This window comes from Perca fluviatilis, chromosome 6 (assembly GCF_010015445.1).
Source record: "Perca fluviatilis chromosome 6, GENO_Pfluv_1.0, whole genome shotgun sequence".
Taxonomy (NCBI): Eukaryota; Metazoa; Chordata; class Actinopteri; order Perciformes; family Percidae; genus Perca; species Perca fluviatilis.
Genome location: NC_053117.1, coordinates 27,328,600 through 27,352,427, shown reverse-complemented (window position 1 = coordinate 27,352,427; position 23,828 = coordinate 27,328,600). Strand labels below are relative to the sequence as shown.

General features: G+C 40.3%; 1 protein-coding gene across 10 annotated transcripts in view; it reads left to right on the top strand.

Moving 5' to 3' along the window:
• The window catches only part of slc20a2 (solute carrier family 20 member 2), a 66,073-nt gene extending 42,544 nt beyond the window's left edge, over positions 1-23,529 (top strand). For all 10 annotated transcript variants that reach the window (XM_039803924.1, XM_039803925.1, XM_039803934.1 and 7 more), the window contains 9 exons: positions 1,718-1,858; positions 3,651-3,736; positions 5,931-6,027; positions 6,255-6,374; positions 7,757-7,990; positions 8,566-9,202; positions 9,462-9,647; positions 12,728-12,812; positions 18,125-23,529. In XM_039803924.1, coding sequence (XP_039659858.1) covers positions 1,718-1,858; positions 3,651-3,736; positions 5,931-6,027; positions 6,255-6,374; positions 7,757-7,990; positions 8,566-9,202; positions 9,462-9,647; positions 12,728-12,812; positions 18,125-18,289 — 1,751 coding nt within the window. In that variant the 3' untranslated portion in view covers positions 18,290-23,529. The remainder of the gene's footprint in view (positions 1-1,717; positions 1,859-3,650; positions 3,737-5,930; positions 6,028-6,254; positions 6,375-7,756; positions 7,991-8,565; positions 9,203-9,461; positions 9,648-12,727; positions 12,813-18,124) is intronic.
• Positions 23,530-23,828: the final 299 nt, after the last annotated feature.

The window sequence follows — 23,828 nt, the reverse complement described above, 5'->3', positions numbered from 1 at the left end:
AGGGCAAACACAATAGGATGTCACACTATTCGAATATATGTAATATTCACACATTCTCCTGTAAGATTATTGATACAGCCCTTACAAACAGCTCTGAAATGCTCTGAGCTGCTGTGATCAGAGTCCATGTGCACCCACACTGCCCTCCGAATGTCCATAGGATTACATGTTTGAGGTTTCCCCAAAATGAAAAAAGCTTCTGCAGCTCTTGATCGAACCGGTTTGTGGCTTTAAATGTTTTTCTTTTTGCTCACAAATCAAAATAAACTGCTGAATTACAAACTCTAGGAGTGGTAAAAGTTCATTTGAAGAACCTCTGCACTTTGATTTCTGAACCTCCTCCTTTATTGGATTTATGAGAGATGTCATAAAAGTGTGTCCTTGCAAAGTTTCAAAGCAACCTCCTTACAAACAGTTTGAAATTTTTTTTTACCTATTTTCTGATTAACCTTATGATTAAACATTTCCAGAGAAAGGCCTGCCCTTGTCTTCACATTAAAACCCATTTACAGTGAAGCACAAGCCAACAGTAGCTTTACTCATCAAAATTTGATTACCTCCGTAAATGAATGGTGCAGAACAGAAAACAATGGGGCTCTCGCTGAGACAATGCCATTTTAATGACAGAGTGACTGCTGGAAAACAGTGATAAATAAGGCGACATTATGCACAGGGGATTGCTGTGTCCCTGAAAATTCACGTGTGACGGGCTGCCACAAGTGAATGTTGGGGAAACACTGAAGTTTTTCTTAATCTCCAACAGGAAACCTTTTTCACCGGCTTATTGTTTATACAGTATGAGAAGAAGTTTTAACTTCTTGATTTGATTAAAATAAAAGCCGGAAAATGCTTTGATTCTGTCCAGCAGATTTTATTGTTTCACTGAGGTTCACAGAAACTGCACAATACAGTACTGTATATCCTATACTGTAGCATACATGTCAACGTCTAATTCAGGGCTTTTAAAAAAAGACGTCCAAGTCTGACAATGAGACCCTGAGGTCTAATTATAAAAAATAATGGACTCTGTTGCCTAGAAATAAATTGACCTGTGGGAAAAGATTGTGTTAACAGACCTCATGGCATGTTTGTCTTGATAAATCAATGTCTTGATAAATGAACTATTATCCTTTTTGTTGTTTGTCATTATGAGCGCCTGGCTACAGATTCGTTTTTGCAGCAGGCTTTCAGTGTATCTCAAAATGTGCCTTTATCAAAGATAAAAGTAGAAGCTATGCAATTACTGTATCTCTTTTAGCTATTTTAGATTAGATTTTAGTATAGCCTACATGTGCAGATTATTATTAATTCCTTTTTTTTTTTTCTTCAACTTTTTGATTCAACTGTACTGTGCTGGTACAGTATGTGTCTGCAGTTTTGAGATTATACTGAAACTTTAAATACGGGTTCACTTGTGCCAACCTTTACAAACTATAGAAAGCTAAAGCATTACTTTTGAATTTCAAAACGCATTTAAGATGTCGCATGCTGTAATAATGCAGTTTTAAAAAGTATTCAATCCAAAAAAAAAACACAAAAAGAAGCATAATGTTACGAACATTTGTGCACAAAAATGACACAATGATGCAATTCATATATGTGGCATTGTTTTCTCTAGGTTACATCTTGTACTTCTTTGTTCCAGAACTACATTTTTTATAGAAAACAATTGAATATGAAACATTTCTGAGATTTGTGTCTCTTGTTTCGATCACAGGTTCAGCAGTCTGGCAGCTAATTGCTTCCTTCCTCAAACTGCCCATCTCTGGAACTCACTGCATTGTTGGCGCCACCATCGGCTTCTCCATGGTGGCCATCGGCACCAAGGGCGTACAGTGGATGGAGCTTGTCAAGATTGGTAATGGCTAGGGGTGTGTGTGTGTGTGTGTGTGTCTGTGTCTGTGTCTGTGTCCGTCCGGATTACTGAATATCCTTATACCTGCATATGATTATTATTCTTGGTGTATACAGTGTAGAATTTGTATGTAATATTATCATTAAAGAATTCACAGAATATAAAGTAAATATCGTCACACTGAGATGTTTCCAGTACAACTACAGTGAAGTTATACCTAAGAAAGGTTTTTAGCTCTGCAATACGTTAAAGGTGGTGACACACCTCGGAAATGGTCGGTGAGTGTCTACCGGCCTAGTTTTTGCGGTGTGTTCAGCACCGTCGACCCTCGTCGGCTTTTTTGGTGTCAGAGCTGTCAGTGAGAAGAATCACTCGAAAAATGGAAGTGGGGAAAGCAAGCGACTTAACGAATAAAGTTGTGCGTACACACAGAAGGCTTTTCATCTGGTCAATCAAATACACAGGGCTGTCAAAACTAGCCAAAAGACTACTTTTGAATGTTTAAAAAAATAAATAAATACAGAGGTTCAACCTTTTCAAATATCTATTTTTGCATGTATGTCCATAAGAGGGCAAGCGTACAACGAGCTACATAACTATTTGTAAAGGTATTTTTATTTCAACATAAACTCGTCTTTTAAAAATAAAACTAATAAAAAGATGTCCTGTACCGTAAAACATAATTTAAAGACTGTAGACCTCTCTCCCTTTCTCCTTCTGCACCGTGGTTGGTGCAAGACTGAGAACTGATCTCCCTAGCAAGCAAGCAAGCTAACTAGCCGGCCACTAAATTAGCAAAATTTAAACAACTTAATGTTTTTTATTCACACACTCTTGTCACAGCCTATGAAAGCAGATTGCTATGGCCAGATGAGTGACAACTTTGTTCAGCTCATTTTTTGTAAAAAGTATAGAATGACAGCACGGTGGGTTGAATACGCAAACTAGCCAGCTATGCACAGCTGGCTGATCTTTTCCTCTGCTTCCCTACCGAAGGGAGACTTCATTGTCGACAGAACAGATGACAGCCCGGGAGATGGACAAACTAGCTAGCCATCTCCTGGCGTCTGCTGTCGCCCCGGTGGGGAGTTAAGCAGTGGGACTGACGGCTGTGCTCTGCCGCTGGCTGATTGAGGCAAACACTGTTTTTGTTTTGTTGTATGTGTCATAGCAATGGTTTGTATATCAGGTTTCCCTTTTTTTGAACGACTAATAGATTGCTGCCGCCTGCTGGCATGGAAAGTTAATTCCTCTCATGCTGGCACAGAACGTACTTGCCCGTCGACTGTAGTCTTTGCGATGTGTTCAAGTGCCACTTTTTGGCCAAGACACAGGCGACGTGAGGCAAGGCCACAGTTGAAATTCTTTGCCACTAGTTCTTTGCTGTCTGCCTAGTGTGTCAGCACCTTAACAGTAATCATCAGTTTGTTTTCAGCAAGGATGACTCCTTTGACCATTTTACACAGTGAGCAGTCTTTATTAGAAGAGGCAGAGTTACCATTTTCTTCACCCTTGAGCCTCAGCTAGAGGAAGAAATCTGTCTTTCTTCACCTGCATGTATAAACCACAGCTTAATTTAAAAAGGCCATACCTGTTCCTTTGGAGTTGAAAGTAATTCTGGGAAATGTAGGAAATAACTGAGGTAAATGAACAGAAGATGAGCCATGTTGGCGAAATAAAATGGGAACAAAAAGACAGTTGTAACACTTGATCATTGCTGCCCGACAATACGGTTTCAATGAGTGATTGTAGTCTGCTGTTTTTTTTCTGATGACGTTTTCTCCTCCCTCTCCAGTGTCATCGTGGTTCATCTCCCCCTTGCTTTCTGGACTCATGTCTGGATTTCTCTTCTTGCTCATCAGACACTTCATCCTCAGAAAGGTGGGCTCACATTATTATAGTGACACTCGCACACACATAAGCACAAATCCCTCCTCATTGAATTTAAAGTTTCATATTTGCATTTCTAGTTCAAGACATATTTTACCTTATAAACATGTAGGTTTAAAGCCTTTACATCAGGGCACTGGAATACTTACCATGACAAATAATGTTAGACTGTCCATGAAGTGGTAGACTAGAGTGAGTCGTTGAGCCACGGGTTTAAATACTAGAATTTAGACATACACGTGTACAGACAACCCTTACCAAAGAGATTCAGCACAGATAAAAATCCATTTGATTTGGCAACACCCGCAGATCTGATATTTTGCAACGGACTATCTCTGGCAGACCAGGAAGAAAAACGTGTTGTAGATCATCCTGAGGTCACAACTGTAGGATTATGTATGAATGAGTCCTAAAATGATTTTTTACTGTATAGCTGGGTCAAAATAATCTCTGTCTCTGCAGGCTATTTGCATCAGGAATATTTAATCGTTTTATTATATTCATACTGTGTTAAGATTTGATAATTGTCAAGACGATGGTTTAGTATGTAGATGTGAGACTTTAAAACCTCTGTAGGTTGGTCTTATTGTATGTCAGGCTCCTCATAATAGTAAACCACATTGTGCAAGAGTGAACTGTTTTACCTCACCACCTGCTTTCACCTGAACTGGTTAATGAGTGGCCCTGTTTACACTTATACTCACACATAATTTTGCTCTGACTGTAATTACAGATTAACTTACATTTCGACTTGAGCATTTTTATATTTTAAGCCAGTCGCTTTCCTTGCCCAGAGTGATGTACTATTTAGTTAGTGAGAAGAACTGTTCATTTTCCTCCACAGGAACACTTAAACATGTATGTAGAGCTGCTGAACATGGCAGGTTGGTCATCACATGGGAAATTAAATAGACTGATAAGAATGTTTTAGTAGAAGTAATACAGCATAAGTAAGACTAGACCATATATGTAGTCAACATCAATATCACAATGTAAGGATAGGGATGCAAGTAATGATTATTTTCATTATTGATTAATCAGCCTAATCTTTTTTTTCTGATTTATTTTTTTCTATAAAATGTTAGAAAATAGTTTTCATTTCCCAGAGCCCAAAGCGTCCTCTTCAAATTCCTTGTTTTATGTGACATCAGTCTAAAACCCAGAGATTCACTTTAAGATCATATGACAAAATACCAAATCCTCATCTTTTGAAAAGCTTACTTTTAGAGATAGTTGCCATTTTTGATGGGAAAATCACTGAAACTATTAACAATTATAAAAATAAAGGTAATCAATTATTTAATTCATTTTACAACTAATCACATCAGCTCTGTTATGTGTATGAAAATATGGCCAGTGTACAAAAATAAATCACATGTAAAATAATGACATTGTTGGTCCTCTGCATTACATCAGCATTACACAAAACTCTTCATACATCTAAAACCGAAACAGTAACTCATTATTTTGGTTTTTAATTATAAATTTGCTTGGAATCATTCAGTATGTAAAACAGTGATGATCCCATCATATCACCTTGAAATTGAACTACATGAACAAGAACAATGACTTATCACTTATGCAAATGTTTAAAGTGCCCATATTATGAAAAAAACACTTTTTCTGGGATTTGGGGTGTTCTTTTGTGTCTCTGGTGCTTCCACACACATACAAACTTTGAAAAAAATCCATCCATGCTGTTTTGAGAGAGATACAGGTTTCTGAATGTGTCCTGCTTTCAGTCTCCTAGTGAGCTGTTCAAAATCGGCCTCGGACTGTGACGTCACAGTCCGAAATGAGCTGGCTAACCACAACCGTTAGCGTTAGCTAATGCTAGCGTTAGCCGACTAACGCTAGCATGCTACGTCGTTCTCAATAGCAAAGCACTGCTACAACACACACAAGTTCACCATAATCTACAAAAGAACTACTTACATGTGCGCCCTCATTTAGAAGTCTCCCAGCTAATCCTGCCTTGTAACTGACCAAAGTTGGAGAAACAGGAGTGAGAGAGAGCTGTGCAGTACAACAACAATATGGTGTTTTTTGAAAATTAAACCATGTAAACCTATTCTGGTAAAACCTTAAAATACAGTTATGAACCTGAAAATGAGCATAATATGGGCGCTTTAAGCTCCTTCATCAGAAACTCCACTAAAAATCCATCTGTGTGTTTGCTACATAGGATGACTCTGTCCCCAACGGCCTGCGAGCGCTGCCCCTCTTCTATGCCACCACTATTGGGATCAACACATTCTCCATCTTGTACACTGGAGCCCCATGTAAGTGCTAAACGGCTGTTCTTCCTAATAGAGAAACTATCTCTGTTTATTTAGTCTGACACCAATGTACGATCAAATTAGAATCTCAGCTTTAACGGGTGATAGTGCCAATTTCGTTTGCTTGCTCAAAATTCCTTTTGAAGGTGTGACAAGAGTAAAACATTATTATACTTTGAAACTACTTGCAAGATGTTATTTTCTGAATTGTGTGTGTTCATTGATTGCAGTGCTTGGGTTAGAGATGCTACCAGTGTGGGCCATCTTTCTCATCACTTTAGCTGAGTCGCTGATCTGTGCAGCCCTGGTCTGGTTTATCGTATGTCCCTGGATGAGGAGGAAAATAGCAAGTAGGTATCTGTGTGTGTGTGTGTGTGTGTGTGTGTGTGTGTGTGTGTGTGTGTGTGTGTGTGTGTGTGTGTGTGTGTGTGTGTGTGTGTGTGTGTGTGTTTGTTTGTTTTGAGTCTTTCTCACGCCATCTGAAAGCCCAGCACTATGACCCGGGCCTAACAACAGAGCCTTAGCCTCCGCTTGGACACTGTGCTCTGACACCAGAACAAGGGATGCCAGCGGATGTGTTTTCTCATTGGCCTCTGCCAGAGCCACCAAAGAAACCCTGTGAACTCGGTGTAGTGCTCCAGTTGCTCTCCTTAGACACTTAGCTTTTTTTTTTTTTAGGCATATAGCTACTTGGCCAGATGCAAGGGGTTAAGATCATAGCCTGCAGTGTAGAAAGCTTTCAGATCAAGTTCAGGAATTGTTTCCCTAATGGGAAAATCAGCCTGCAGCAAAGCAGACAACTCTTTAAAACACATGACATATTGAATCAAACAGTGGAAAGAGCAGTAGGGGGAATATCTGAGAGAATAGTTTACATAAACATAGCAGTATCTGTTACATTTAACTTAATGTCATGCAGGATAAATAAGAACTTCTGTGTATTGCCACAATCCAGACTAAGATACAAACTCTCCCAAGTCTGTCTCTATTGAAGCAGTAACGTCCACGTTGAGGCTTAAAATAGAATGATTGTTTTCTTGAACTTTCCTTTGACCCTGCACACGAGTGCTGCCGACTTGATCTGTTGCTCAATGTGCCTGTGAGGATTAGAGGTGATATTATCCATCCTAATCTGGATATTGCTGCATCCGTCAAAGTGACTCAGGCGGTGGCTGAGTTTATGGGTTTGTACTAAGGGGTGTTTTGAGGAGTTGGAGGGGGGGGGCATCAGGTTTGTCAGCCCTGGGATTAGTTTGGATTAGCTGATGGCTATACTTGTTTGTGGAATGTTGCTACAGTCTTTCACTTTTTTTACACACTTTCTATCCTGGAACCAGGCTTTTTTTAAATTGATTATTGTTGATATTAGTGCAGAGTAACAATACAGTATCAACAAAAACATGCATGGAAAAATTATATTGGAAAAAGATGTAATCTGTGTGCCAAATTATTGATTCACTTGTAAAACTCTTGAACTGATTTTATCAGCTTGCCCTAACTGAAAACAATCCAGACTTCTCTGTAAAACCTCAGTCTTTTCTAGTAGGATTGGATTTTTTTATGTTTCACTATTGTACTGTAAATGATCACTCAGACATATTAGAATGTAGGCCTGGTATGTAAATACAGTTGTAATTACTATACAAGGCTGTGTAAACTCTTTGTTATTGTGATATTCTGTCTTTCTAGGATGCTCTCTTAACTAAACCCTCCATCACTTGATTTCCTCCAGGTCGTCTGAAGAAGGAGCAGGCGCTGTCCAGGATCTCTGATGAGAGTCTGGACAAGATACCTGAAGAGGAGGAGGAGAGCCCCGTCTTTAAGGAGCTACCAGGAGCTAAGGGCACAGATGAGGCTGTGTTGCCGCTCACCGGGGGCAACAGTGAACGGAGTACCCGCGACTCCAGTGGAGAGCTCACCAACGTGGCTAATGGAGGCAATGTCCTGCCAAATGGCAGGGCGTACGGTAAAACTGGAAGATTATTTTTGTGCCAGTAGAGCACTATATCTGTTCATGAAGAACAAAGCGAATGAATGGAAACTGTTCATTGTGTAATCTGTGTGGACGAGGAGGGTAACAGTTGTTCTGTTGCTGCATTGTTGTGATTTTGAGAGGTCAGGATATTAGGAAGAAACAAAAACTAGGTCTTTTTTGTTGAAAGAATTGTGAATTACAACAACATAACAATAAAATAAAACTTTTCACACAAAATCCAATAATTCTTCATCCATCAATGTGTAAAAAAGAGAGCCTACATTTTTCAGTACAAAATATATATTCCATATCTTTTCAGCCTAAAAACAGTTTTTTTAAATAAAAAAATGGAATTAAATGAACTACCCTGAATCCCTCTTGGGCTTAAAGTGCCCAATTTAAAAAGAAATAAAGCTTCTCTATAGTCTCCTCTCTTAAGATACCTTTTCAGTTTCTGTATATTTTGGGTAAGAAACTCTAAGAAATGTGCTGCTATTGAATAGGCCTACTACTTAACTCCTAAACATTGTGCCTCAACACCCACTTCTTCTTCTTCTGTCCTTCAGGCCGGACCCACTCGATGACCAACGGCTGCCTGAAGTCACCCATCTCTAATGGCAGCTTCAGCTTCGATGGCCACATGCGCAGCGATGGCCAGGTGTACCACACAGTGCACAAGGACTCAGGTTTGTATAAAGATCTGCTTCACAAAATCCACCTGGGCCGCATGGATGACACCGATCGCTCCGGCTCCAACGCTGGCCCGGCAGACAACAACTACCGCCTGCTGCGGCGTAACAACAGCTACACCTGCTACACAGCAGCTATATGTGGCATGCCCGTCCAGCCGCTCATTCGCACAGAGTCACGCGATGACAGTGAAAAGCTGGTCGGAGAGGGAGGCGGCAGGAGCAACAGCGTGTCCTACTCCAAGAAGAGGGTACGCTACGATAGCTACTCATCGTACTGTAACGCCGTGGCGGAGGCTGAGATTGAAGCAGAGGAGGGTGGGGTGGAGATGAAGCTGGCCACAGAGCTGGAGGGGGTGGACGAAGAAGGGGCTCCCGCTCCAGTGCCTCTGGACGACTTGGCCGAGGAGGAGCACGAGGAGAAGGATAAACCTGAGGTGTTCCTACTTTTCCACTTCCTGCAGATCCTCACCGCCTGCTTTGGCTCCTTCGCCCATGGAGGCAACGATGTCAGGTACTGCCTCCTGTTCACAGGACCTACAACATCCCATATAGACAATGCAGTTATTGTCAATTACCCTAGCACCCGATCATATATTTTGTTGTTTCTGAAGTTTTTTGCCCTATTAGATTATGTACAAGTAATGTTTCTGTAACTAAAACTAGAGATCTCCGCTTTACTCTGCTAGATATTTTTGTCCTTGTGATGTTCATTCGGTCATAAATACTAGAAGAGCTGCCTGAGTTTGTAATCTATTTTCTCACCTTCGCAGTAATGCCATTGGGCCCCTGGTGGCGCTGTGGATGATCTACGAACAGGGTGGGGTGATGCAGGATGCTGCCACTCCCATCTGGCTGCTGTTATACGGTGGTGTAGGCATCTGCGCTGGCCTGTGGGTGTGGGGCCGCCGCGTCATTCAGACCATGGGGAAAGACCTGACTCCCATCACCCCCTCAAGGTGAGAAAGCCACCGCATGGGAGAGTGGGTGGAGGGGTGTGTGTCTCTGTCTGTATTTATGGAAATGGTTGAGAAAGAAAGAATTCGATAAGGGGGAGAAATACTGTGGCAGGGGTGAACGTTCGTACTTGTTTTCAAAAAGCCTCAGTATGCTGACACACAAGACCATCCGGTGCAACCAGCGTCCTTGGTAAGTTAGTGTTTATGTGCACACAGCTGTATTAGAATGCAAAAAACAATGTCTTTTATACGGCTGTTAAATGTTATTGAACGAGTAATTGCAATTCAACTGACATTCATAAATCCCACACTATGCTGGCAGTATAATGCGTGGACCTAAGGCAGCGCAATCACGTTTAGAGCGGCTGCTCTGTTGCCTCGAGTGCTCCCGGTTTACAGGTACAGTAAACTTGTCTGACTAATCAAGGGCTTTTGCCTCGTGTGCACTGATTAACCACTCTCTACTTCCCATACAGAGCTGCTGATGCAGGTAAAAGGAATTTTAACTACACAGGCAACCTGCAAGTACAATCGTGTACTTGAATTTTCCGTCTGTTGCATCTGTACAATACAAAAGTGAAAGGATATTTTCAGTTTTTTTCATCATCGATCATTCGTTATCCCAGAGATTTATAAAATATTTTGATGATAAATGTTTCTTTGATCTCTGAAAAACTTTTCAATTAAAATTTGTAACAGTAATCACACAGTCGTCCTACTCAAACTGTAACTTTGCTATAACTAATTATTTACGGTTATGTAGACATCTACTGTAATCATTTTCACTGTAATAGCCCTTTGCATAGCGAATGAAGTAGGAATAATACACTCTATTTTTCTTCAGCCCTCTGACCTATTACATAATAATTTCTGAATAAATAAGTAGTCTTTGGGACCACAACACAGCGCCTAGGGCAAACTTTGTGCAACAACCTCAGCAGCGGACATCACGCATCCATAACTACTGCTGCTCCTCTGTCCTTGAGATCGATCTCTCTCTCTCTCTCTCTCTCTCTCTCTCTCTCTCTCTCTCTCTCTCTCTCTCTCTCTCTTGTCCCCTCGTCTTCCCACGCATTAGCTGAAGAGTGTGTGTGTGCGTGCCTGTGTGCGTGCATACCTCAAGAATGTTTGCGTGTATAGTGTCAGCTGAAGATAGCTAGGCTCTATGCCTGCAGGACATTGTGTGGTGAGATTACTGTATGTGTGCACGCATGCATGCACGCATATTAAGGTCTAATTGTTCGTGCAAGTTTTTCAAGTGTGTGTGTACTCTGTTGCCTGGCAAAAACATCACACAGGGTAACAGGAAGTTGTTTGGCATTCTGGATGAAGAGAAGTAGAGCAGGAAGGGTGAGGGAGGGGCAAAGCCACAGTGGGAACCCTGGACTCTCTTCTCCAACCGCAGGGAGGGACGCCAGCCTGACTCCTTCTCTTGCGCTTTTCTTTTTCCCCTCTGTCCTTCTTTTTTCCATTCCTTTCCTTCCTACTCTCTCCTGTAAATCTCTATTTTTGTGGTTTACCCTCTTATTCTTCCCCTTGCCCTCGCTTCTTCGTTTTCTTCCATTCCTTCCCGTTTTCGTCTCCACGCTGCATCTTTGTCTTGTTTTTTATCGGCGCCTCACCTCTAAATCTTTCTCTCTTCTCCCCAAAGTCCCACAATTGTTCTCACTCTCATTATTTCTTCCTCTTCATTTCTCCTTCTCCTTGGCCCCTCTCTCTTGCTGTGTGCCTCCTTTCTTTCTTTCTTAATCGCCCTCTTTCCATCACCAGCTTAGTCTTTTTTTCCAGGACTGAAAAGACAAATTTGCTCTGGTTCACAGTTCTAAAAGCTCTCTTTCCTCCAATGTCTGTTTCCATGCATCAATCTGACAGAAGGTTGTTTGGGGTAAGGACAGGAAAGTGTGTCTGTGTGGGTGTAGTTTGTGTAACTATAGTCTGTGGCTGAGCATATAATTTAGCAGGCACAGTGGACTTGAACAGTGCAGTGTCTCACAGCCATCAAAATCCGTTTTTAAAGTTGAAATATTGATTTTCATCATACTGGACAGCTCTCCTGATGAACCACCACAGCGTCGGACTGCTGCAGATCTAACTGGCCTCACCGAGTCTCTTTGTGATGAGCTCATCCTGCGTGGCACACTTATAATTGGCTTGCTACTCAAATGTTTGTAGATGCTGTTAGAGGTGGAGTAAGTGGCGTCTACTTATCTGCAGTGGACAAAATGTGACCTGTCTTCAGAAAGACTTTCTCCTCTGCCATTCCTGAATTTTTCACAGAAGACATTCTGACTTGTCAAAAAAAACTGGGGGGGTGGGGGGGAATGGAAAGTTAAGAGCTCAGTTGCTGATCACAGGTGCACACAGACACACACAAATTAGACATGAGGGATTACTTACTTGATTACTTTTTTTGGCTTTTTTGCCTTTGCTAGCATTGAGTGAAGGGCTGACAGGAAATGATTAGAGAGAGGAGTATGACATGAAACAAAGGTCGCTGACCAGACATGAACCGAGTACTTGCAAACGCCTGGTCGGCGTCTTAACTTCACTGAAAGAAGCACCGCCTAATTATTCAGTTTCAAAATCTCTTGCTATTACAAAAATCTGTAGTTTTCCATCCCGAGCTAATGTCCAAATGTTTCTTTGTGTGTTGGGATGGTGGGGAGGGGGTAGATTAAGGGGGAAAAAAAGGTTTTCTTTTCCAGTGCGCCTACTGGTCTGGTGTCAAAGTGTGAATAGTGTTTTGGAAACGGGACATGGCTTAAGACAAAGTGTCTCATAGTCAGCGCGAGGCACTAACACACTCCCATAATGCTCTGTGGATCACATGTATAACTCTTATGAGTTGCCTACCAACATGTAGGACCTGATAGAAGTGTGTGTGTGTGTGTTTCAGAGAGAAATAAGAGTTTGATTACCGTGTATTTTGTTTCCTTTGTGTGCGTGTAGAGCATAGTTTAAGGAGCAATTCTATTATGTCATTACTGTTAATGTGGACCTTGCCATCAGCAGCACATTCCAGACATTAAAATGAAGGATGTCTCTTTTTTTCCCCCTCCTCTCCCCTCCCTTCTCCGCAGTGGATTCACTATTGAACTGGCTTCTGCACTCACAGTCGTGTTAGCTTCCAATATCGGAATCCCTGTCAGTACCACGCACTGCAAGGTATGACTGAGTGGCCCTCCAGCTGACCTCTCAACTCCTCTCCAGGCATTTCCAGGGGACAGGAAGCTCACACTGCCTCCGAGGGCACCGGGTTGGAAATGCACATTACTTTAATCCAAATCAACAAGCCTCATATTTGAATAATTTCTGTAGATTTTACACATTTTGATGGCCATATTTATGCCAGCCGATCTTTGTTCATCTCTTTTTCCTTGTTGTTCGCAAGGATGCTCTGATAAAATGTATTTCATCGGAGACAGCAAAGTTCAGATCCTTTTTCACTGCATTAAAAGACAATCAAACAATTCAGTTGAAATCCGACAACCCCAGGCAGCAGTGTGCAGCCCCTCTCCCCTGTTTCTTTTCAGGAGCATTGGATCCAGGCAGGAAGACATGGCGACCCCTCCAGTCCCAACCCTCTCCTGCCCCCTCCCCATCAACATGGTGTCTCATCCTCTGTTTCATTTCCACCAACACTCTTCCATTTTGCCCTCTCAATACTGGCATGTTTTGGTGTGTGGCTCCTCCTACTCCCCCGATCCCACCTGCCACACTTGTTTTCCACTTATTTACCTCTCCCTCCATCTTTCTCTGTCTCTGCACTTCTCTGTCTTTACAGCGGATTTTGCATTGAAGTAATGAGTGCGCTAACAGTGCTTGTTGCATCAAATGTGGGCATTCCAATAAGCTCCACCCACTGCAAGGTATTGGTGTAATTGGTAGTGAAGCCACTTCATCGCTTTACCTGTAGCTCTCAATCACCAAAGCCAATCACAACTCCCAAAGTTGCAGTTTTGACTTCTGTAGTTTTCCTTTGGTAGCAAACCCTCAAAAGTTTTCCTTTTAAGAGGACCTTTGTACTAAAATTTGATGAGATGCAAGCTTATTAGTTGTAGAGCAGAATATCCCAAGTGTATAGCTATTGAACTGTTCTTTTTGAAAACAGAGATTCATGAGAATGTTTCTTATCTATTGATTTGATTTATTTTGGATTTGACAAACAACATAATCCAAAGGATAGCATGTTAAAGTGTAAACACTTATTTCCAACATGGTCCTTGGTGTTAAAACATGCAACACATAACAAAGACCTATTTCAACTCAAAGACAATAACATATAATATAGATCATCCAAGGTTTGAAAGCATTCTAAAATCAGAGAATCATAAATCACATAAAATAATCAGTCTACTCTAACTAAAAAATATTGGCTACTCTATTCCATAAAAATACCATATTTCTTTCCCGTTTTTTTTGTAGCAAGATTTGAATTTACTTAACATTCTTTTATTATTAAGATTACAAGAATCACATTTTTCTATAGTTTAAGCCGTACAAAAGGCGATTTCTAAAACGTCTTTGCTGTTTTACATTGTGCTATATTAAGTTGGACTGAGCCAGGCTAGCTGTTTCCTCGTTTACAGTCTTTATGCTAAGCTAACTTGCTGCTGCCTTGTAGCCTCAAAAAGTGTATTATCTTCAAATTGGCAGCCTGTATTTGTGAAGAAGGCTAAGTGTAACACATGAATGTTATTGTTAAATCATGTCATTGACACAAGTTTTTAAAAAAGGACAATTTTAAGGACCCTATAGCTGAATTTGTGAAAACACAAACTTTAAAAACAATCGTGTTTATAATTTAGATAAATTCTTCAAAAATTAGCAACAGTCTGCTGAAGGGAAACTGCACAAGACTCAAAATTGGTATTTAATTACTGATGATCAATTTGTCTAAACGTCAACATCATCATCCATACCTTATTTTCACTTCTTTCCTCCACTTACCCTTCTCTTCCCTAAAACCTCGGATAATATGCTATGCCATAATGCTAAATCTACTGATGGTTAGAGGTACTGTATGTTAGTCTGGTGGGGATTTAAATTGAGTGATTGTGTCGGGGAGATGCACAGACACTGTTGGATGAAATCTGTATTTTAAAGTTATTTGTAAACCTATAATACAGTTTCTGTTAAAAGTGACACTGACGTTTTCAGAAAGTAGCCAACAATATCTGTAAACATCTCCCAGAGAGAATGTGAGCGTAACTGAGTGGTAATGGGCATCCATTTGGTTTAGTGGTTTTGGTTTACTTGTGTGCAGATGAAACTGAATTGATGCCCAGCCCTGGAGAGGTTATGTGCAGTGACTCAGTGTTTTTTAAAGCTCTACAGGCAGTCAGCAAAACTGAGGTCACACTGAGTTCAGGCTTTGCTGATGCATTCCTGAAATACTGCAATTGTAAACAAAAATCTTGACCCCACCCCCCAAAGTTTAGATATTGTTCCACACAGGCTTTTGAAACGCCGCTTTTAGAATGATGCTAATTATCCAAATGAAGGAAAAAGTAAAATAACTTTGAGTAGATGAAAATCGGCCTAAAACGTTCCCTTCCTTCCCAGCATATATTTTTGGGTAGTCCAGTGTCGCTAGTGTAACTTTGAGTAAGACTGACTACAATCTGGTCTCGGTTGACCTTCCACATTTAGTCGGGAGTGTGACAGGTGTCTCATGTTTCTCTGGCCGTATAAGAGCAGGCACAGTGTCACCCCCGCCTACCTGCAGCGTCCCAAACGGAGCGGAACGCAGTCACTGCACATGCCACTCCAACACACCGAGGGGTCTGAAATGTGTTTGTGTTTTCTCCAAAATTCCTTCTCAGTAATATTCTGATTTGATTACTTGAATAAGTTTGAGAGAAGAGTTCATGGACGTCTGACATTAAAAACACTAATTAATAAATACATTAGCTGATAAAACTCTTACATTGTTTCATTATTTAAAGCCCAATAAAGAGGATTTTTGATACAGCAGAATTGCTGATTGCAGACGTCCACACCCAAATATTGAATTTGAAGGATTAGGTAGTAGTAACTTTTACAATCGGCTCACTTTGACTAACACAGACATTTTGGACCGATCTGGTCTTAAAGAGCTGAAGGCTGATTGCAGGCTTTTCTGTCCGGATACTAATGTTGTGTTATCACCTTTTTGTTTACTTACCTGTGGATCTTTTTGGTCTGCTTGACAATTATCAGTGATGGAATGCAACTAAATACATTTAATCAAGTACCTAACTTTAGTACAATTTTGAGGTACTTGAACTTTAGTTGAATATTTCCATTGTCTGCTTCTTTATACTTGATTTCATCCATTTATCTGACCGCTGTAGTTAGTTACTTTGCAAATGAAGATTTTACACATACTTCATGATCGTCTTATAAAATATTCTACCTACTGTTGATCAGAGTACCAAAAAAGATAAGAACTTGTTATATATAATAATATAACATGTCACTGAAAAAGACCTTTATGATCTCATAAAGTAGCTTATGTATGACACGCCAATTCGTATGCCGTTTTTGCATCTTATCAAAACGCATAATCACTTTTTAGCGTGTTTATCAACGCCGTTTGGCCGCCATTGACCTACATTACGTGTGGATTTTCGCCGTAGCAAGTAGTATGAAAGGAAAAACGCAGGACTTTCACCCAGGAGAGCCGGGATCGGGTCTCCCGTGTGGTGTTTGTCAACATTATTACATTTTTTTATAAGCCTTCCCCAATGTTTCTTTCCTAAACCCAACCGTTTATTGTTTTCCTAAGCGTGTGACGTTGGTCACCGTCGGGTTTTTGTCGGGTTTTTTCTAGGGATGCACCGAAATGAAAATTCTTGGCCAAAACCGAAAAAGAGGAAACGAAGACCGAAAACCTCTAACTGAAACACTGAAAGAAATTATGCCAATTATTAGTACCATTGCATTTATTGCTATGACTGTGTACTAACTTTACTAAAATCAAGGCATTGCAATTGTATAAATTAATATTAAAGTTTCAAAGAATAAATCAATTTCAAATTATGCAAATATTTATTTAGCACATTGCAACAATGCACAGTATAAAATAAAATTCAAACTTAATGTTTAACTTGACCCCACTCGGGTACATTAAATAATAGAAGACTAAATTTACCTAGCCCCAAAGCAAAAAGCTGTGTAGAGATCTACAACATTATAGCTGCAAAAAGAGTCATTCTATTGACATCAATATATATTCATTCTATTGACATCAATATATATTCATTCTATTGACATCAATATATATTCATTCTATTGACATCAATATATATTCATTCTATTGACATCAATATATATTCATTCTATTGACATCAATATATATTCATTCTATTGACATCAATATATATGAGCACAAGTAAAGTAGAACTGACGTAACAGCTGTTGTATATGTTAACGTTTATTTTCAAGTTTTGAGGTTTTTGAGTTTACATGCTGTCTCAGCTAGCGGTTAGCCGAATTAGCTGTTATCTAAACTAACTTTAGCTTAACTGGAGGCTGACGGCAGACTGCTACAATCAGCTAGCGGTTAGCCGAATTAGCTGTTATCTAAACTAACTTTAGCTTAACTGGAGGCTGACGGCAGACTGCTACAATCTGCTAGCGGTTAGACAAATTAACCGTTAGCTTCCCAGTGGAGGCTAATGGCAGCCCGCTATAATCACCTAGCGGTCCGCCGAATTAGTTAAACTAACGTTAGCTGGAGGCTAGCGTGGGAACAGATTGGGTAGTGTCGTAAATCCTCGTACCACAGCGCAGAACGGATCGTGCAGGTGGAATGGATCGGGTACTGACACACGTGCAGGTAGCGGTTTCTGTTTGCATCATCACAACATTTCGTCAATTTCGCTCAAATATTTCGTCAAATACCGTGTTATTGCATCCCTAGTTTTTGTGTTTACTAAAGCTTTTTCCATTGTTCTTTTCCTAAACCCCTTTTTTCCCCTTTTTTTTTGGTGGGGGGGGTTTTGGGGATAAGACGCTATGTGGTGTGTATGTATTACGCTATACGGCTGTATGTGTTTTTTACAGTGTAGACATACATGTGGAAAGCTCAAAATGAGTACAAATAAAACGCCATTTGGCTTTAGGAAAGTGGCGTGTATGTTGACGCAAAGTCATGATGCCATGTTGGAAAAAGAGTGTGAGGAGTACTTTAACTTGTTATTCTTTAAGTTAATTTGCTGATAACTCAATGGCCACAAACATAATGGCAAATTCACTCATCCGCTGTCAAGTCCATTAGAGCTCGATGGACAAAAATTGGCTAAACATACAGTATGTATAAGAAGTAGGCCTGTAAAAACAAGCTGATAATCTGAAATGATCCGCATAAGAAAAGCCTGAACAACCTGCAGCTCTTCACTGTCTTTGACTTTGCCGACTTTAAACATTTTGTTCTGTGCTGCTGCTGATTGTTTTCTCTTCACCCACCCCCCCACCCCGGCTGCGACCTCTAGGTGGGCTCAGTTGTGGCCGTGGGTTGGATCCGCTCCCAAAAAGCAGTGGACTGGCACCTCTTCAGGAACATCTTCCTGGCGTGGTTCGTCACGGTGCCCGTGGCCGGCCTGTTCAGCGCTGCCGTCATGGCCCTGTTCGTCTACGGCATCCTGCCCTACGTCTGAGGAGGCACGGCTGGGAGGGCGAACAGAGGAGGAAGAGAGAGTCAGTGAAAGAGAGCGAGAGGGAAACTTGGGTAGAAATCATAGCTCGAGTGTCAGGGGTACAGATAACGGAGAAGGAAATGATGAGAGAGCAAGAGTGACGGGGAAGAGAAGGAGAAGGAAGAGGAAGCTGCAGAGGTTAACAGATGGACTTGGTTGTACTGTGGATGTGTGAGGAGGGTTGGTTCATATGCTGCCTGGCTCCGTAGTCCAGTAATTTTTTTTTTTTTTTGTCTCATTTGAGTTTCTGATCGGATTTTATTTATTCTTTTTTTTTTTTTGGGGTGCATAAGAAACGTGTTCACCATACCATTCAATCTGCTGTACATATGACAATAATAGGGAGATTTCCATTACCTCTTAACAAGAAGTATGGTTGGAGTCATTTTCTGTCTTTTTTTTTTTTTTTATTTTTAAAAAAAAAAAAAAAAAAAAGGCAGCACACGATTGAAAATAATCGAACAGTTAATCTGCACACCTAAACTACAGTAAAACTAGATTGTTCTGCCTGCAATCCCAGGTAGCATAGTTTGTCAAGTGCTCATTATTATTGTTCCAAAATGCCAGAAAAAAAACCCTGTACATATTGTTGTATTGGATTGAGTGTGATTTGTTGTTTTGCGGGCTTGCTTTAAAGTTAAAAAAAAAAAAAAGAAGAAAAGATGTGCGTGCGGTAAACCAACCCATCCATCATCTCACTCTTAACATGCTAGCCAGGTACAACTAGGGCCAAATGGAAAGGACGCATCAGAGGGGGGCGGGGGGGAACTGTCACTCTGCTTTTTTTATTTTCCTCATGATACCACAGAAACCTGATTTGCTAAAGAGTTGATTTTTGTCAAGAGCTTCTGTATTCTGCTTTTAGAGATGGATCTCATATTTTTTAATGATGTAATATACTGTAATTTGTACTGTAAATACTGTCCTTAAAGAGTTTGGGAGAGGGGATGTGGGATCATGGTTTGTTTTTAACGTAGTGGGGAGGGAGGATCTCCATGATGTCATAGTTACATTAATTGATTACGGTGTGTTTCATTCCAGAAAACACACACCCTAAATGAACACACACACACTTGACAGGCTGCTGTTTTTTTTCCGGAGGCGTGCAGAAGTATATTGATTGGAAAACGGTATTTAAATTGAAAGTAATGAAGCCGTACTCAACAGAAAGCTGGGGATATTTCTCTCCTTCTGATTTGATCGTATCAGTAAAATCAACAGCATTGGCAAACAATTCTTTAGTTTAAAGGTTTCCTTCTTGAGAAAATGTTTAGGTGGGTTTCAGATGGGGATATTCGATAGACTTAAAGTAGAATGAGGTTTAGGTGCCGCAGAAGCCAAAAACGCTAAAACTGAACAGAACCAGAAACACTAAGGTCCCATAGAAATGTTCACATATCTTCATGCGTATGCCTTTTGTTTTCATATATAAAACTCAGCTACTGGAGTCATTTCCTCACATTAAAGGCTCCCTGCCAGTGATGGACCTCTACACCGGCCATGTTCGGGTCACTTCAGACCTCCTGCCCGGTTTTGCCGGTCAGATGACATGTCTTAGTCCAGGGTTTACCTGTTTCTGTAGCCCTGAACCTCGGTCTCATACCCCTGGTCAGCCTTGTCGTGTCAGACGGCGATTATGTGTCATATCAAACCCCTATTATAACTCAGCCAGTTATGCAGAGGTGGAAAGAAAGGGGCTTCAACCCCAGCCACACATGTAGCTCCTCAAAATGGGCTGGTTTTTTTGTTTTGTTTTTAAAGTGTAGAAGCGTTTAGTCTATTGATCATCTGCGTTTCAATCAAAGTGCTAAAGGTTAGGTTGATAACATAGGGTCAAGTTTCAGGCTAAATCGAAGCCCAGTGGTGGTTTTGAGGCTGCTCGTGTCACAAAAAATATCACAAGACTTTTATCCTAGGATCGTTATGTGAGATGGTATCTGGGGGGGATAGTACTGATCATCACCAGCTTTTTAACAGGGTCACCAGACCTCTAGACGAACAAAGTCTAAAGCATTTTTTTTCCCTTTCTTTGTTTCTTTTTTTTTTTTTTTTTATTTGAACAAACTCGATGCCAGGTGTTGCAAGTTCTTTTTTTGTTCTTGTGGTGTGTTTCCTAAAAAAAAAAAAAAAAATGTTTTTCTCATGAACAAATCTATGCTTAACTAGCCACTTGCCTTGTAACATTGTGTTTTACTTTGTGCAGATACAGTTAAATAATAAGTAATGTGGTGTTTACATCGTAACCATATTGTAGAGTATCTGAAGAAAAAACTGTTGCCTAATGATGCCAATGAAAGACAAACTATTAACCATGATTTTTTTTTAAGTGCAAGTAAAAAAATAAAATAACCTGAAGTGTCTAGAGAGAGAGAGAAAGCGAGAGCGTGTGCGTGCGTGCGTGTGTGTGTGTGTGTGTACGCGATGACTCGTTTCTGTTGTAGTAGTAGTGCTAATCATGATCCCCGTCATTTTACACTGCTATTACAATGAGTTGACACTACATGTATGTGTGCAATTCAGTAATGAAGAGAATGACTAGAGAAATTTCATCAAGACTACAGTATATATTTTTCTACCATATCTGAGTTTTAACCTGGGTGAGCTTCCAGACACTTTGGAGGACACACTGTGGGGTTGATGGGAAACTGGAAAACAGGGACTAGTTGTTATAAGATCTCTGTGATACTGAGAAATGGTCTTATTACAAGTGTCTCGCCTCGCTGGTGCCATGTGCCACACTTCCTCTAAGCCCCGTGTGTTCTTCTAGTAGATTGAAGTGTCGGTTGCCAATAGATCAGATTTTTAAATTACCATTTTTATTTTTTGAATTTTAGATGGAAAACACTTTGTAATTTTGTTTCCCTACTGCTTTTGATCATGGAGCTGTGAGAGCAGGACAGCATCTTGCTAAAACCAGGACAACTGCTCACTGAAGGTGAAATCTAGAAGCCAAAATCTCCTAGTGGAGAAACCTAAATCTTAAACTTGGTAACTGATAACTGGACTATGTTTCCTTGTTTTGGCAGGTAACCACTCTTGAAGCTCATACCCTTTCACTCTTCCACGGCGTGTGTGTTACACAGGGGGCTGCACAGAGCTAGTGGAGGAAGTCAATTTGGAGAAAATAGGTCCGGCCTAGAAGATCAGATTTTTTTCCCTATGGTCTTTAAAACAAGCCAATGTAACTGCTAACTTCAATAGCCTATAGAATAAAACTGTTATCGTTTCATAGAGAGCAACAGGCTAACTGAACGTCCAGCTTCCACTAGCTTTTAATTCTCAGTGTATTTTGCCATAGAGTCTTTTTCATCTGTCTGCAGAAAAGCTACTTATTTTGTTGATATTCTAAAATAAATAGGCATGTTACACATTTATACTTGGTAACATCTGAGCACCTTGTCATTTATAGATAGGATAAAACAATGATTTTTTTGTTAGCATGTAACAACAACGTTGAGCTACCAAGTGCAGACTTAAAACCTTGTTGAATGCTAACAAAATAATATGTATTCAAGTTTGAAATAATATGCTTATATGCTACTCTAGAGTAGTAGGAGAACCACATTTAACATGCTTCTTTCCGTTGATGAAAGTCACTCTATGGCAAGTCCTGTTGTCTGGCTGCAGCTGGTGGATGTTTGTTGCTCTTGTGTTTAGTTAAGCAAACAATGAAATGAGACTGAATCCACTTTCCTCGTGGTGGATTATGAGGTTTACTGGACTGAGGTCAGCCAGCATGCTTCAGACATCTGGTTTGTGCTGCATCACCACCGTGCTCTGCAAGGCCCCTTTTTTGTAACTCACATTGTCATTTTCTTTTGTTTTTCCATGCCATTCTCAGCCCTGATAGGCCAAAAGGGATGCACTGCTCAAGATGGGGGGAGGGTGTAAAATTGTCTTCTGGTGACTGCGTTAAACATATCTGATAGTAATTTTCATTAAAGCAACTATGCTACATGGCAAATATCAGAAGTAGCATTGCTATTAATATATTAAAGCCCCTGAAAACTTGTTTTTTTTCAAATATGTGTTTCTTTATAACATTAAATAATGATAAAGTTAAAGTTTGAAGGAAAAAAAAAACATCTGTAGGTATTATTTATCAAAGGTTTAACCCTAGATATAAAACAATTGGTTTAACACTGAAAACTCTGCTAATCTGGCTTGATCGGCCATTAGCAAACAACCGGTCGACTATCGTCACATGTCGTCGATTCATGAAAATGCATGAAAATATGTGACGTCACCTTTTTTTTTCAACAGAGCCCCGCCCACTTCAAAGCAGTGTGGAAAGCACAAAGATAACGTGTTCTAACCTGCCGATTGAGAAAATAAGTTTCCGGGGCCTTGAGTCAGACCTTTTATTGAGATGAATCATCCTATGAATTATAGATCAAAGTGAATCTTTATTGATACATTTTAGATCGTATTATATCCTGAAATCCAATGATTGTGCAGGTAAAATTCGTGATTATTTTTTTTCAAAATTGGTTTGGTATGAAGTATGAACGCAGCCGCTAGATGACGTAGCCTGACCCCTCCCCCTCCCTGTAGAGAGGAACAGTCTGTTCCAGCTGATCGGTAGCCATCAGTGAGTGGCGGGATTGCATTTGAGGCAGTGACTGTGCTTCTGTTGCATTAGAACTGTTGCGTGACCTCTTTGTAGAGAAACAGAAGGCGCCATTTCTCTCTCCCTTGAATGTGCAAAAACGAGCCGTTTGTGAAGGTGCAACCATATGTCAATGGGTGCAACTCCATCACTGTCACTCTGTGGTCGTGTAGCTCCACCTGCCTGGTGGAATAGCGCCCTCTCCTGTTTGTGTGGAACTATAGCACCGCCTCGCAGAGGTGGAGGGGCATCAGTTCAGACCTTCACGTGCTGTCTCTAGTTTTCTGGTCTGTTTTGTAATAGAATGTGCTCCTTTGGCTGGCCTGCAGGCTTTACAGCTCTGTGTTGTCTTTTAACTGTTTACTGCTATTTAACTGTCCGGTCCTTCAAAAGTAAAAAAAATTAAAAAAAAAGTGAATAATAATAATAAAAAAATCTATAGAAATTGTAGCCTGCTTCTACAAAAAAATCTTAAAGCTCTTCTGATTTGCATATATCGTACTGTAATGTTTTATTTAAGATTTTAGTGAAGAACTGTCTGCATTTAAACTAAATTATGGGAATTAAAATTACAAAGAATACTGAAATTCCACTGAGTTGTGTGTGTCTTATTTTTGGAAAGATGTGCACGAGGTGAGGACATGATGCTTACTGCAAGCTGGAAACCGTTTTTTCACAATCCCTTTATAGTTTTATTACATCCTTTAAACATACACACTGTACACGTGCAACAAGATGATATAGTTTAGCTTTTTAGCATGTATATTGTATGTCCTCATTGTCATTATTAGATAGATGGGATGACAAAGCAATGAGAGCGTTCAGTGATTAGAGTATGCAGTATTATTTTCCTGGAGCTCTTAGTATTGGGATTTTTTTCTTTATATTATT